Source organism: Mya arenaria, chromosome 5 (assembly GCF_026914265.1).
Source record: "Mya arenaria isolate MELC-2E11 chromosome 5, ASM2691426v1".
In the NCBI taxonomy this organism is placed as follows: Eukaryota; Metazoa; Mollusca; class Bivalvia; order Myida; family Myidae; genus Mya; species Mya arenaria.
Window position 1 is genome coordinate 27,502,681 of NC_069126.1, and position 17,363 is coordinate 27,520,043.

Genomic DNA, 17,363 nt, shown 5'->3' on the forward strand with positions numbered 1-17,363 from the left:
CAGTGAAATATTCTTGTTGCAATTGCTTTGTGTTTGAAAAGTGAACATTTTTATAGGATTATGGGTAAAATGCTATAAAATATTTCTGATTTTGGACTTATGTAAAATATTTTTTGATGAATGCCAGAGAATGGTGAATTAACTAACAACATTTTGATAGTTAGAAGCATATGTTGAAAAAATTGCTGGGATTATAGAAAGTTCAGTCATTTTCTCAGAAAGAAATATCGGTCAGAAAAAATCTTCAGAGAGAAAAGTAGCATTTTGTGCAAAAGTGACACTTTTTCCACATGGCAGAGTTACTTCGATATATTGATTTAAAGTGGTGTACCAGTAATCTTTGGTCATTAAACTGTGCCTGTTGGGAGCTGAAGAGTTGTTAACTCAATTATTTCTAAGAAATCGTCAGTGATACTCCAAGTGTATAATGGCATTGGTTATTTTCGTTTGAGGATTGTAGTTTAAAAATAATGACTGTCTTAAGAGTGGTTTTATGTGGATGTAATTGTGAGGAACTGTTACGAATATCTCAGAATAATAAGTGTCTTTATTGACTTAATTGTCTTCACTTGATTAACATTGTTATTTGTAGATTATAGTTTTCAGTGATTTATTGTTGCAGATTCACAGAGATGTGTGAGGGGCAATAAATCAAATTCATTCTAACAGTCTTGTTTTTATTTAATGCTTCTTGAGTAGGCCTTAAAGCTGCACTCTCACAGATGTACCATTTTTACAACTTTTTTATTTTTTGTCTTAGAAAGAGCAAATTTTTGCGTAAATATCTGCAAACCAATGATAAAAGATTGCTGACTAAAAATCAGATCACAGATTTGCATACTTCCATTCGAAAAATAATATTTTATGGCTTAAACTGTTACAAACGGTTTAAGATAAAAGGCATAAAACATCAATTTTTTAACTTAGATATTAAAATCTGCGATCTAATTTTTTGTCAGCAGTCTTTATAACTGGTTTCCATGGTTTTTCACAAAAAATGGCTCGTTTCAAGACAAAAAATAAAAAAGTCTCTGAGAGTGCAGCTTTAATATTACATTGTAATGTTGAAATGTCAGAAGCATGTCTAGTATTTTTAAAGCTTTGATGTGGTTTGCATCTTCAACTTGCAAACATTTGAACCATTGCTTTCATCAAAAAAATTATTAAGACCATGAAATTCAATGTTACGTGACTAGTGACAATTATTACACACTTGTGAAGCAAGTTATGTTACTCTGTCTTGAATACTTCTTGAGTTATCCCCATAGATTTAAAAAAAAATGTTCAGCAGTCAAGAGTCACGTCTGTTAGTGAAAAAGGCCACTTAATGCCAGGCAAAAGTTTGTACCAGAATCAGTACTTTTTCTTATACATCAGCCATTTTGTTTGCAACTAAACATTTTTTCCACTTAATGTTTGTATCAAAACAGTTTATGTCCCCCCCCCTAAAGGACGTCCTAATTCAATCAAATTTATTAATGACGTTGTTTTGCTTTGTTTTATTTAATTCTCAATGTAGCTGACTCATATTGACAAACATGGCGGAACTAAATAGGCTAATATTTGACTCGATCGTAACATTTCCAATTTTGGTATTATAGGTTTAATACTCGGAAGTATCCATTTAATATTGCAACTCTGGAACTCAGTCACAGTTTCGATTAAATTGGTATATACTGGATCATTTTTGATGAATTTATTGTTTGTATATAATTATTGACTTAGGTTTTGTTTGTGGTTAATGTTGGTTTATTTATTTTTGTAATACAATACTGACAATGATGACGTATGTCCAGATAGAAATATAATATAGCATAATACATCAGTGGTTCAATAATTTCCTGGGCAGGTAAATGGTCAGTTACTTTCATGATTAAACAGGTCTAAGATTGATTTTGCACGACATGATTCAAACATAGATGTTTGCTGCCAGCAAATTCCTATTAATGATTATTCAAGTAGTTAATTTATTTTGAAGGTGAAAAAATAATCATACTGTAACGAAATAAGGCTCTTAAGACTGATTTGAAAAAAACAAACTGAAATGCCGAAAATATGGTAATGCGACTCAGATGAATCGGAATTTTAGTGCCGTTATCAGTGCAGCGTTGATTAAAAGTTGTGATGTTGAATAAATTTGAACTTGCATTATTACGGCTGTGAAACTGAATAATTGCATGCAAATGGGAGTGAAAGTTATCTATTGTACGTAGTAGTACAATTTAAACCTGCCAAGACAAACAAATGCTTAAGATAATGTTGGATGCAAATTGGTGGAAAGCGATTCTAGTGTATTATTGTCATAATGTTTAAAAACATTTAATTCAGAGGACAATATCTACAGATAGATTTGAAAGAAAACTGTGCATTTTGGGGCGACTAAATGAATGGTCGATGCATCTAGTAAATGAAATTGAAATCATACCAAACAATGGAGACTGAAAAATTCAAGGATAAATGTGGACTGTGGATTTCTGTAATTTAAAGTGCTGATTGACATCAAGAAAAAACGATGGCCACTTATATAATGAAACAAAAAATGTGCACTGTGGATTAACTCATGGCCCAGCGTGGAAAAAACGGTTACCGCCTACCCCCTCACAGTTTGAACTTGGACCTTGAGAAGAAACAGCGAATTGCGCTGAGTTTTAACCTGGAACATTGCTGGTTCTGTGGACGAACTATGACTCCAACTAGCAGGTATTGAGTGGGGAAATTGTTGGGTTATAATTATTAGTTTTACCTCGATTACAGCTGATAACCAATCACTCTCATCCATTTCCTAGAAAGTAACCAGTACTGTATCCTCGTTTTATATGCTAAGAGTAAGTTCCCCTGATGGGGATCAAACCGAAAACCTCTAGATAGCGATGTGGACAGACCCCAGACCACTCTCACCTCTCACCCTTAAAATTGTTGTTAGTGTTCTTGGTAAATTTGGTGTTTTATAGTCAAATAAGAAAGAAACCACAAATTGGACCAGGTTTTGAATTATTGCTGGTTCTGTGAGCTATCTACGACTTTAACTGAAAGCAGGTATTATGTGCATAAATTGTTGTTGTTGACAGTGTTTGTAAAACTTGTGGTTATTAAAAGTGTAAGAAATAATTATATGCCGTAAATGTACTGTTAGGCGTGCTTGTCCTAATAGACGTGCAGGGGTCTTTGTGTTGTTGTTTTTCTTCTTCTGCGACTTAAACTATGTGCATACTATACCTTAACTCTCAATTTGAAAAAAAATTCTTTCATTTTTGAGGTTTAGGGCAAATAAGCCCCGACCAAGGACAAGTTTTTAACCCCTTTTAAAGGACACCATAACTGGTTTCTACCCAGCAAAAGTACTCTAGCATGATTATACCTTCACTTTGTTTTAACTAAATAGCTTTTTTTAAATTTTGCATACTTTAAATTAAGTTACTGTTCAATTTTCCCCATATCTAGTACATATATATTTCCTATTTTTTACAATGATATTGAAATATTACAGTGAAAATCAGACTCATAAACATCAATAGAAAGTCTACCAGGGGATTTGCAAAGCCTTCATTTTATGTAATGATGCCATTAAAATCTTTCTCATGGTATAATGTTCAGCGCCTTGAGTTAAAATGAAGAAAAATGGATAATTAATGGCCATCATAAAAATAAGGGTCTCAATTTCTAAAATTGTTAATCTATAAGAATGATGATAATAGTGGTGGTGATGATGATGAAGAGGCTGATGATTATGATGATGATGGTGATGGTGGTGATGATGATGATGATGATGATGATGATGATGATGATAATGATGATGATGATGATGCCGACATAGAGGATAATGCGCAATGTGTTTTTTTCTTTGGTAACAGTTTTAAGATATTTATAACTTGTTTTTGGCTGGGGCCATTATTAATTAAGAGTCATTTACTGAACAAAATGCTTTCTCCACAGAGTATTATTTTACTAATTATTTTGACTGGATGATGTATTATGAAACCTGGAAAGAAACTCATCTTAAAAGATAGTCATAATTTACTTTGTAAAGAGGTGAATAATGGGAAATTCCTGGTCTTAATAGATCCCTGATAGAATGCTATTTCTGAGCAATATTAAACATTATGGTATTTTACTTGGAAATAATAGCTGTCAGAGCATCTGTGATGAATTAAATGTGTGAAAATAAGTGTGTGGGATGTATGATTATAGATAATGTTATAATGGCCAAATGTTCTGTTGTTTCCATTAAACATTGGTCTGCTATTACAGTGGACAGTATTCTTGTTCTTTTATCTTTGCGTAATGGTATATATATTCAAATGAAATTGTTTAGAAATGTGCTTTAACTCTTGGTTCCTGGCCCTGGTCTGTTGAAAATTTCCATCTGGCTTATACACTGGATAGGCATTTCTGGTGAAATCATCATGCTGGAAAAATCCATCAGTCTTGTACACTAGATAGGTATTTTTGGTGAAATCAGCATGCTGGAAAAATCCATATGTCTTGTACACTAGATAGACATTTCTGGTGAAATCATCATGCTGGAAAAATCCATCTGTCTTATACACACTGGATAGGCATTTCTGGTGAAATCATCATGCTGGAAAAATCCATCTGTCTTGTACACTGGGTAGGCATTTCTGGTGAAATCAGCAGGCTGGAGAATTCCATCTGTCTTGTACACTGGGTAGGCATTTAGGGTGAAACAGCATACTGGAAAATTCCATCTGGCTTGTACACTGGATAGGCATTTAGGGTGAAACAGCATACTGGAAAATTCCATCTGTCTTGTACAATGGGTAGGCATTTAGGGTGAAACAGCATACTGGAAAATTCCATTGGACACCCAGACCATTCACATGCAACAATGCACATACAACAACGTGCCACTTTTTGTGTCGCCTGAAAAGACGACATATAGGGGTTACTTTTGTCGGCGGCGGCGGTGGCGGCGGCGGCGGCGGCGTCCGCGTCCCATTTTCGCTTGTCCGGGGTATATCTCCTAAACTATTAGTGGTATCAACTTGAAACTTCATATGTACATAGATCTAATTGAGGGCAAGTGCAGTGCACAAGAACTGTTACTCTTGCTTCCATATTTTTAGAGTTTTGCCCTTTGTTATTTTTCATGTCCGGGGCATATCTTGTAGAATATAAGAGTTATCAACTTGAAACTTCATATGTAGATAGATCTCATGGAGGGCAAGTGCAGTGCACAATAACAATAACTCTTGCTTTCTTAGTTTTAAAATTATTGCCCTTTGTTAATTTTCATGCTTAAAGTTTTGTCCGGGGCATATCTTGAAGAATATAAGAGGTATCAACTTGAAACTTCATAGCTAGACAGATCTCATTGAGGGCAAGTGCAGTGCACAATAACAGTAACTCTTGCTTTCTTAGTTTTAAAGTTATTGCCCTTTGTTAATTTTCATGCTTAAAGTTTTGTCCGGGGCATATCTGGAAGAATATAAGAGGTATCAACTTGAAACTTCATAGCTAGACAGATCTCATTGAGGGCAAGTGCAGTGCACAATAACAGTAACTCTTGCTTTCTTAGTTTTAAAGTTATTGCCCGCAAGTACCGTTACTCTTGCTGCCATATTTTTAGAGTTATTGCCCTTTGTTAATTTTCTTGCTTTTTAGGTTTTGTCCGTGGCATATCTCGTAAACTATAGGAAGTTTCAACCTGAAACTTATTCCGTAGGTATATCTGATTGAGGGTTCAAAAGCCACCTACACTTGAAAGTTAAATGGCAACATCATTGTCTATAAATGAATAAAATGCCAATCTAACAGCTATAATGTCGACAGTAAATAATTCGTCAGGTGACACATCCGACTCGCGGAGTTCTAGTCATTTCTTTTACTGTGCTATTTATGGAAAGTAAAGTATGACATGTCTATTTAGTGCAATCAAATATATATATTTCTACATGATATTTATAAGTCCTTAATCAACACAAATTGACAAAAACATGATTTTTAGAGGAACTACTATTATTTGATGTGTACATTGATGTGAATTTAATATGCATCATGACGTTGCATGCATGTTTTGGTGAAATGTGAATAAACAACATGTTTACTTCGTCAATTTTTCCACAAATTGATAATTTAGGGTATCCAAGAAATATGATCAGTCAATTGTGTTTCCAGTTTGAGGTGAGAAATCTGACCTATGTGTATGCTGGGAGGCCTCTGGTCAGATTTCTCTATTCAAACTTGAAAGACATGATGGACATCATTATCTAGACAACAGTTTAATTATGTAGCCAATCCTTTCCATAGCAGTTCAGGAAATTTCTCCAGAGTAGGTGTTATGTCAAAATGTCACCGAGATTAAAGAACCAAAAATAGTCGATGTGACAGACAAAGTGGTATGTTTTAATTACTACTGATTTTTCAGGGATTTTGGAAGTAGGTGGGGGTGTCCTTTTTAATTCTATTACCGGAGAAATTTGGATTCTTAGATAGGTTTTATGCACCAGTCAATTGTATACTGGGGATAGCCGGGGAAATGTTTTTACCTTCCAGGTGTCCCGTAAGTGCCGGGTGAATGCGGGGGTTTTGTCTTCGCAAAAATATAGCGGGGAATAGGCCTTACCTAGGGACCCTGGGGTGCGGGGGCATTTGGCGGGGATTTTACTATCTGTTTTTCGCCCGCAGGGCGGGGATATTACCCGGGGTTAGCTGGACTGAAAGTCAAAAGTCCCCGCTATTCGCCGGACCTGGGGGTGGTTACAATTGACTTAGTGCATTAAATACCCAGTGACTTTGTGATGTAAAACAGTTTCATTCGTATTTGGCAACTTTTACAAAAGAAGTTTATAATATAAATTTTTGTATTAATTTATAATTCAAGAAAATGAAAAATAGAATGGTTAGTGTGAGATATTTCTGATTTTCCTTAATATGATGTTGCTACTGAGCTAATATGATGTTGTGTTCTTCTGGGAAAAGACACAAACAACTTTCAGGCAGTTTTGTAGCAAAACAGGAAACAGTCTGTAATGATAGCACTCAAGGGGTACTTACAAACATCAAATGCAAAGTCTTGGCAATTTCTGTTGGAAAAAGTCTGCAGAAGTAATACCAAGATCTTAAAACAATGCTATTTTGGCTATTATGTAAATATTATCTGTCAATTATCTAATACCTTCAAAATAGATAATCAATATTTCAATCAAATAATATTGAAGTTGCATATTCAATGATAAATCCTTACACGATATGTCATGAACATGTGCTAGGCACCAAGGGCTATAAATAGCATACACAATAACAAATCCATGCACGGTATGACATGAACATGTTCCTGGCGCCAATGGCTATAAATGGCATAAACAAAGATAAACCCTTATACCGTGTCATGAACATCGGTGTTTGGCGCCAAGGGCTATAAATGACATGCTACATTGTATATCTGCATCAAAGTGATTAGAACAGGATATGTTATCCAAAGGCTATGTTTTGGCTATTTTTCACATTTGAATGATTTCATTGGTTAGTAGTTATTACTCTATAAATATTGTCCAATCCATAAACAATTTGTTTAACTTTTACCAGACCAAAGAATTAGCCAGATGCAGAGGTATATTTTAAAAAATAAGCGGGCATTGTTCTACAAATCTTGATCCTATTTAAGTTCTAAGTACCATGATGGACAAAATATAACATTTTTATGTGTATCATGTTTAATTAATGCGGGAGCAACAGGGACCTTAAGTTAAAATAAATTAGTATAAGTTTTATTAAACTTAACTAGACATCAACTGCATTTGTTATTGTTTAGTTTGAGCAGTAGGATTGGAATTTTGGAGAAACTGTTGTCCTAGTAAGACTGGAAAGATATTTTATCATTTTAAACTTACAATTCAACAACATGTTTATTTTCAGTATTAGCAGTTGAAAGGATATAAGTAGTTGGAAGGATATATCACCTTTCATCACATTACACTGAAAGTTAATCTAACAAAACAACATTAAAGTATGTGTGAACACTTTGAGTTTGAGAAACATGAAAAGACTTTCTCATGCCAATTGACACAGAGTTGGCAGAGGTAAAAGGAAGTTAACTAAACGATAAACAAATTGGCATAAATGTATCTAAACAACACCTATTTGTGTGTAATTTCAGTGTGAGCAGTGGTGAGGACAACTTGGAGAAGCTACAAGAGCTGGAGAAGCTGTTGGCTCAGGCCCAGGTGGAGAAAATGAGGCTGATGGAGGACCAGGTAACCAACATGGTGAATGTTAGCTTGCAGGGGTATTAGTTCTGTTGGTTGAAGGGGCACCACCAACATGGTGAATGTTAGCTTGCAGGGGTATTACCTCTGTTGGTTGAAGGGGCACCACCAACATGGTGAATGTTAGCTTGCAGGGGTATTACCTCATTTGTTTAAAGGGGCGCCACCAACATGGTGAATGTTAGCTTGCAGGGGTATTCCCTCAGTTGGTTGAATAGTGAATGTTAGCTTAAAGGGATATTATTAATTTGGAATAATGAATATTTATGATGTTAATAACATTACAGTATGACAAATTGTCACTAAGAAGTAATATTTTGTAAAGTAAACAACAGCTACTGAACATATATCGCAGTAGATTGTTAATTATGCAGCTAGCAAAGTTCACAGCGTTGAATTACAAAAAAACAAACTTAGCAGCCGACAGCAAGTGGTGTAAATGTACGCTATTAGGTGTCGAATGAGCATGTAATGGTGGCACTACAAGCAGAATTTGAATATGTGTACTTTGTATTTTGAAGTTAAATGTATGCTATTTTTCGTTCAATGTAATTTTGATTTTTGTTCATTATTGAGTGTAGCTCATATATATGCTGCTTTTATGACGTGATAATATTTTGACATAAATATTGTTTACTTCATCGCTATATTTATGTATAAGAAAATTAATCTTTTATTCTGTTAAAGTAAATTTCATTAAGAAAGAAGAAAATGGCCAATATATACATATTTGAACTTGTCTTTCTCAAAAATCAGTTCAAGTTTTCTGAGTAATCGAGTACCCAGGTACCCGAGTAATCGATCGGATGGTTGTCCGAGTACTTTCACTACTCGTTGCCATCCCTAAATATAAGTTTAGAATACTATGGATATATCTGAAGCATCTTGATTTAGATAAATAATGTGACCCTTTTGCACTTCTATAACTGCGAGATGACTGCACCCAGTAAAACACAAGAGTGTGTTTTTAGAAAAATAATGTCAGCTAATTATTTTCTGATGACACTGGGAGAATATCTCATTAATTCTACAAAAAGAGATCCATTTCCTGTTATTGATGATGTCATTTGTCAAGAGTTAGGGATAATTATTACATCATTACCCCAAATTTACCCTAATTAGTGTAACATAGATGATAATTGTTTAATTCCCAAGGTAGTTAATGATGCTGTTCATCTTTTCAAACATTAATTAGTAAAAATAATTAACATGTCAATGTTTTCCTGTGTTTTTTACTAAAGAAATTGAGCATTTTTTATGTATTTTTCTCCCTTAATTGCAATTTAATTGGACACTTGATAATTAACAAATTTTAAAAAATCAATTGCTTTTAATTTCTGTCATTGCATCAAAATGGAAATGTTCATATAAAAAGCAGAACAGTGCAAATATGCATTAATTTCGCAATGGGGTCTGAATTGATTGTAGATTCGGTATGTTTGTAATGTTAAGTTGTGGAAAGTGAACTTATTGTCCCTTTGTGGACATTTGTTCGACAGAAAAAGTTTCAAAAGCTTCAGGCGTTGCTGTTCAGTTATGCTCATATAACACTTCACTTAAATTATTTGCTTTATATTTGCACATTTCATTTTGATAATAAGCCATTATTGGATATTTTAATGGGAATATTAGCATTTTTAGAGGATCAAATTGTCTGTTTACAGCCTGTTGTTTGTAAATAAATTGAAGAACAAAAGATATTAATTCAGACCAAAATCTTCACAGTGCATAATAATGCTCAAAAATGTTGTTGTTTATGGTTTATTGATCAAAGATTAAAGCTGTTGTTATGGGCAGATGATGTTGTTGATGGTTTATTCATCAAAGATTAAAGCTGTTGTTATGGACAAATGTTGTTGTTCATGGGCATATATTAAACAAAGAGTAAAGTTTTTTGCTATAGGCAAATGTTGTTGTTTATGTTTTAATAAAGAGCTGTTTCCCCTGTTATTTAGACCCATATACCAAAATCATGATGATTGTACTGTAAATCTATTACGGTAGTTAATGTATTGTACAACTCTCAGATGAAGTTTTGGTGAGCATGGGATGTAAGGTCCACATGGGTCACACAGCATGCTTAACTGGAGGAATTGGAGCAGAAACATCACACAGAAACTATTTGCTAACATATTGTTCAACTTTCAGATGAAATCTCGTGAGTACTAGATGTAAGCCCTAGATGTAGAGCACGCTAAACGGGGGGCAATCGAAACAGATCCCTCGCTTTAAAAATTGAATATTTGTTATCGTTTAGTATGCATTTCAGATGAAATCTCGCGAACATGAGATGTTGGCTCTACACGAGGAGCGTGCTAAACGGGAGGAATTGGAGCGGAAACTTCGTGAAGAGACAATGTTACGAGAGGAGCTGGTCACTCAACAGGTGAAATATCGGGAAAAACAGAAAATACAGGTACTTGTGGAAAATATGTTGCTGCTTCTTTTGTAACTTAGTTTATTCTTATATACTTGAGCTTGATTATGAAAACAGCTATAAACTTATAAAGAATCCGTCTTGAGTCCATTTCCTGGGTGGAAAACCAGTACTGAACTGTTGATCTCCTTGATCTCTTGAATGAGAGGCGACCACCTTAACACAAGATCAGTATTATCTTCTTTAGTGATTTGATTTTGAAGAAACAATTAAGCCATTTTCAACACTGAGGACGTGTTGTTTTCTGGCATGCTTTGTAGCTGGCATTTTCACACTATTGTGTGGTATTTTGTTTTACAATGCTCAAATGCAAAAAAACAACCCTGAAAAAAGAAAATTATCGCTATGCCTTGAGAATACATAACCATTTTTTGTTTTTTATTCCAGTGTAGGCAAAACAAAAAGCCTTCAGATGTTGCTATGGATAAATAATTTTTGTACACACAGTTAATAATAATTAAATTACATATACACTTTCAGTTTTTGCATGAAGTTTGATTGTAATAATTCCATCTCTTTTCTTCTTTTGCAGGCCCGTCCATTGACGCGTTACTTGCCAGTTCGAAGTTCAGAATTTGATCTGAAAGTTCATATAGAAACTGCCGGGCACCATTTAGATATGTGTCCACATGTTGTAGTGAACAATAATAGTGCTAGAGGATTTCTCGTCAAAATGGGTGGGAAGATAAAAACTTGGCATAAACGTTGGTTTGTGTTTGATAGAACGAAAAGATCTCTTGTGTATTACACGGACAAAAGTGAATCGAAGCCACGTGGTGGAATTTACTTTCAAGCAATCGAGGAAGTGTATGTAGATCATTTAAAGTCTGTGAAAAGTCCGAACCAAAAACTTACTTTCTGTGTTAAAACTTATGAACGGACTTATTATCTTGTTGCGCCATCTCCAGAAGCAATGCGAATATGGATAGACGTTATATTCACGGGCGCCGAGGGATATCAACAGTTTATGCAATCTTAGTACATTTGTTAAGTTCGCTGTAATATATAGTATGAAAATTGTTATAAATAAGCAGAACTTAAAATGCATTTCTATCATTTTTTTCACTTCACATTTTTCTTACCATAATTTTTCGTTAAAAGCTTTAACTGTTTAATATCAATAACAAAACCTGAATGATAGATTTTTGAAATCTCATAATGTTTAGATTATGCTATTTTTATCAATAATCATTAAAGAAGTCATCTTTTAAGTTTTCAATGTTTTAATACTCGTTTTGTATCTATAGTAAGATTTACCAAAGTTTTGAACCTGAATTATAGTTTTGGATTTTCTTATGTGTTATTTTAATATTTTTGTTTTAAAAGTCAAAAATAAAATTGCCATAAATGAGGCTAAGTTAAGCGTTTTAACATGGTTTTGTGCTGATGCTATTTATTTGCGTATTATGCTGAAAAACTTACTCTTCCCTTCTCTGTTATGAAGATATATATGTTATTTAACAGTGGGTTTTTACCTTGCTTCCAGGCCCATGGAATTGTGAAAATACTGACAAAATGCCTAAAATTGTGAATTTACCATATTATATTTTAAAAATTATGAAACAAAGCAAAGCCCCTATAAACATCCTGGGTTTGAAGAATTTTAAGAGAAGAAGCATGCATTTAGACATCACTGGACAAGCTGACTTGTTAAGAGTTTAAAATAAATAAACATAAGTAGGTTTGTGAATTTTGAGTTTGATTTTTGTGAATAAAGTATACTTTTTGGGAATGTGAAATTGGGCCAAGTTTTGGGTCCTTTTTTAAGTCAGAAAAAAACAACACACTGCATAAGTACACTTTCACAGTGAAGAAATAATTGTCGAGACAACTTTTTCAAGACTGTTTTCCGATATTACTAGAATATTTCTAGGAAAGCTGTTGAGGAGTGTGTGCAAATTTGTACTAACAGTGGAGAGGTCAAGAAACACTATTTGCACTTTGTAGCTTCCTGTTAGAAGAAGTTGCAGTTGCCCTTAAAGTTGTTTGGGAAACCTGTTATTTTACGGGAATGGGAAGATTTACGGACCCTCGAAAAAAAGTTTTCCATGTATTTTTGTCACTGCCGTTGATCTTGCACCTACATATAGTATGTAGTTCACAGCCTGTACACATGTCACGCTGCAAACTTCTACAAAGATGATGAACCACATAGAGAGTTACATCACACATTCACTTACAAATATAGCTTGGCCACCTGTCTACTAATGCAGGCTTATTAAGTTTCTAAGCTTATATACAACTTTCTGCAATGTGTTAGCTGAAAAATTATTTGACTAAAAGTGTCTTAAATTTATAATTTAATAAAGTGAAATCCTCCTGCAAAATGTTCTTTAGATGAGTTTAAAACTGTGATCAAATTAAATGTTCATGTTTCTTTAGTTGTCATAAAGATCAAAGTTCATTGAAACTTACAAATTGTTTTGATTAGGGTGTGATAATTATAACATTGAGCTAAAATTTCAGCGGGTAGAATGTGTTTTTATTTTTTTTCCTTGTGCATTTCATTTTGTTTTAAACTTAGACTAGTTAATTTGTCAGTGCTAATTGATTCTTGCCATGTTTACTCCAAATTGATGTATTTCCAAATAGAAGGATAGTCGGAAAGGGCCTATCAAAAACACCTGCATGCATGTGATTCCATATGGCCTAAAAAATAATGTTTGTTTCTGGTTTTCATGCCCCCACTAAATACAGTGCGCAAAATACTTGACTCTGATTGGCTTGAAGCAATAAACTTCATGTACATGTATAAACAAAATTTAAACATAGATTCAAATGAAATGTGTTACTGTTATCTGTTATTGTTTTATTTGATACCATTGGTATAAAATGAGGTCAGACAAAACGAAATGTTGATTCCAAATCCTGTACAAAACTATCTGCTCATACAACTTTTAATATTAGGCCTTCGCAAGAAGTCATAGAAACTTTGGGAAATTAAATTTAAAGTTTTAAATGAACTGCATGCTATTTTATTTAATTCAAAAGATGAGCTGAACATATTTTTTATGGCCTTACTATGTGTGTTAACTTTTAGAAATGTTGTTAAATATTTGCTGATAATCCTGGGCTTAAATGTTTCAGTTCCGATGTGATAGATTGTATATGTGTATTAAGATTTTGTTTAACAACAGTGGTGACCAAATACATGAATTTGGAGGGCTCAGCACAAATAACGTCACCCATCCCCTGAGCTCGTGATTTTTTGTTGTTTCAAAAGTGTCTGCAAATAATGGAAGTTTTATATGTAAATAATAGAACGATTAATATATTTTAAAAATACTTTATATCCCCTTTGCTAAATGTTTGAATAACTTTATTTTTATACATGAACACTCTTATTTAGTTTTATATGAAATTTTTTAATTTTTTAACTTTTTAATGAAAGTTTTGTATAACTATCTTCACTGTCCAACATTGTTGGGAAGACTTTGTTTTATTGCTGTAATAGTGTCACATTGTATTTACCAGTAAGAGTAAGACACAAAATGAAATGGTAAACCAACATAAGGTAAAATATTTTAATAAAATTTCTCTTAAGCACTTACTATAGGAGCTATTGCCTCTTAAGTGATTACATTGTACATACAAAATGAGTGGTGCCCAGCAGAAATAAGTCTAAGCGAAAATGTGATGTAAGCAAGAAATATGATATCATAGTGTTGTTGTTTTTAAAAACCCATGTTGAAACGTTTCTTTTTTATGTAAAGCCTATTGGATCTGACATAACCCCCCACCCCCCCGATAACTCAAAATCTTCCTGTTTGACCCATTTCTGCTAGACTCTGTTCACTATGCAGCTCAACACATATGACAATAACCAGCAAGCTTGGTTGTGACTTATATCCATTTGACTTGATACACACCATTAACAGGTCTGCTTGATGTAGAAAACGAGTAATACAACACACTAGATTATACATTGTAAGTCATGTGAAAAATCCCCAAACTTCATGTGACAATTTATTCAATGGTGTTTAACTTTATAATAGGCCTATTCGCAGAAACTGTTTTAGACAGATTTTGCACCATCATTGCTACAAAGAACATCCAATTTTTGGATAGTTTGAGTCATGATTTCATTGGTTTGAATCAGAAACTGAACTATCCAAGCGAAAGATAATGCAGAGTAAGATGCAGCGACATGCGGTTTCTGCGAAAAGGACTAGAAGCTATATACTGTATACATTGTTTGCATTTTGTATACTTCTTTAATAAATAAGTTTCTTGTTTTAATGTTGTGTACCCAAGTCAGCTTTCATAGTAAAAATAAAATGAAAAACATTGCTTCCTTGTCTTCTTTATTGTTGGCCTTTTTTATTGTGAGGTTATGGTTTTGCATGATGTCATAACCAGAGTAGCCAAAGCAGATGCTAATGGTAACTCTGTTATGTATGCTTAGAAAGGGAGTCAAAATAGTAGACCCACTGTCTGCAAGTCTGTATGTCAGTGTCATCTATTACCAATGTATCTCAGCTATAACTAACTCAGTTTGTTGGAATTCGATCAAACTTCACCGAATTGTAGAGCACCATGGGAAGGTGCACTGCGGTAAGATTTTCATGTCCTCGTCTTAAAGATCGAGGTCAAACTTGGACATGACTTTTATGCAATATGGATTTCATATGTCAGGTAAAGGTAACAATATATATATCAGATTTTAATAAAACCTTCTATTCAACATAAAATAACATTCAAAAACATGTTCGGCCTACCAACTTGTGTTACTAGTAGAGTTCAAAGCTGAAAAATTCATGTAAGTCCACTGCCCAGGCGCTGTGGTGTATCTTTATGTATTCAACACCTCTTCATCAAGAGTTGGACACAGTTTTTGCCAAATGTTACCACTAGGCCATCTCCGGCAAGCTGAGAAGATGAAAACATCAGAGAATACAAAACCAATTCGATTAAATTAGGATAAGGAGGACTGTTGGATTTAAGCCACTAAACATTCCCAAAGTATCAGCCGAAGTTCTGATAGTTAGAAAGTCATAAATGCTATCCAACCAACAAAACCCAATTGGGGCCATTTGACATTTACCTGTGTTCAGAACTTCAGGGGCATAACTCAACAATTGTTGAAGTTGAGACTTATGCACCTTGTTACACAGTCATGTCCATATTGTCTTTGGGAACATGTGTACTAGGTTTCATTCTAATATCTTAAATGATATCTTGTTATCGCGTATGCTATCACAATATCTTGAATTTTTCTTTGAAAACAAAGAAGTTAAAAATAATAGCAACAAGATGGACATGAAAACCCTATACAGCCTGCAACAAGAAGATGGACATGAAAACCCTGTACAGCCTATCTGATTTTACTTATTATGTGAAAACATTAACCTTCGCAAGAACCTGAAGGTAACAAAACGTGGCCTTAAATGAATCGTAACAAGGCTTTCGATTTTTTGGCCAATATTACTCAAATTTTAATTTTACATAACTTATTTGACAAATATTTTGACAAGTTTCATTTAAACTGTATGGGCAATTTTAATTCTGAAAGAACCCTTATCTGAACTCGACTTTTGTAACATTAGAGTCCAGTATTCACATGTCGAGATGATCTAGTTTCATGAAGAATTGGAAGAAAATGTAACCACTTAAGCTTGTTACTTATTTTTTCAAAATGTGGTTTTATTCTTTGAGCTGACAATTTCCGTAGTCACCTTAATGACCCACACATAAACCAGATCCCAACAATTTTTACGAAGACTGGGTAGGTGTGGCCTCTTTGTGTTAAAATGCTTTTTGAACATTTGGCCTTCGATTTGACTCAACAAGACCCGCAATGTCTAGATTAAATCAAAACATGCAATATACCCAAGTTTCATGAACAGGTCAAGACATTTAAATGGAATTCACTCCACACATTCCCATACACAAAAATCGGACAAAATTTAATGAACATTAAGTAGAAAATATGGCCTTGAAACTCCTTATGTGATCCTTTTTGACCAAATATTACCCATGGTTGAGTTTGACCTAGATTGCATAGAGACACCCATTCTCACATGTCCCAATTGTCATGACAACTGGGTTGATCACAAATTCTCCTTGATTGTTCACAAGCTTAACGTTGATCATGCAAGTTCACACACACAAAAAAAATGTTAAAATCAGTGATGGTGAATTATTTCAAATAACATAGACTGAGAACCTGCGACCTAATGATCTGATCTGTAACTTAAAGGGTTAGGTTTACATAGAATGGTGCAGGATGAGGCTTCTCTGTGGAAATACAAAACAGTTTTCAAATAATAACAACAGGCCCACAAGTGCCTATGCTCTACTGGCTTTTTGGTACTTTTTATCAAAAGCATGTACATAAACATAATAGGCAAATACTGAACCCACATTCAAAGATAAGCAATCGGCGAACTTTTCGTTTTTCAAAGGGCAAAGGGAGAGAACCACTGCAATAATACACCACTCTGTTCAAGTTGTCTCCCTAACACACTCTTGCGCACAGTGGTCAGAAATTGGCTCAGTGTGAGCATTATTTGATAAGCTTATAGAGAGCTGAATCTTTTACCTTCTGTACCCCGTGCGTAGGAGTGAACAGTATACTTTTTCTACGGCTGCAGCATTTCAAGGGGCCATAATCCAGTCATGCATGGGAAGATCTAGCTGGTTAAAGACAGGGACCAATGTCTCATGGATATCCTACTACTGTTTAAGTTTGGTTGAGATAC

At 34.2% G+C, this 17,363-nt stretch overlaps 1 protein-coding gene across 6 annotated transcripts in view; it reads left to right on the forward strand.

The window, feature by feature from the left end:
* Positions 1–14,952, forward strand: part of LOC128233594 (pleckstrin homology-like domain family B member 1) — an 85,525-nt gene extending 70,573 nt beyond the window's left edge. For all 6 annotated transcript variants that reach the window (XM_052947336.1, XM_052947337.1, XM_052947339.1 and 3 more), the window contains 3 exons: positions 8,117–8,213; positions 10,495–10,641; positions 11,195–14,952. In XM_052947336.1, coding sequence (XP_052803296.1) covers positions 8,117–8,213; positions 10,495–10,641; positions 11,195–11,641 — 691 coding nt within the window. In that variant the 3' untranslated portion in view covers positions 11,642–14,952. The remainder of the gene's footprint in view (positions 1–8,116; positions 8,214–10,494; positions 10,642–11,194) is intronic.
* The last annotated feature ends 2,411 nt before the right edge of the window (positions 14,953–17,363 follow it).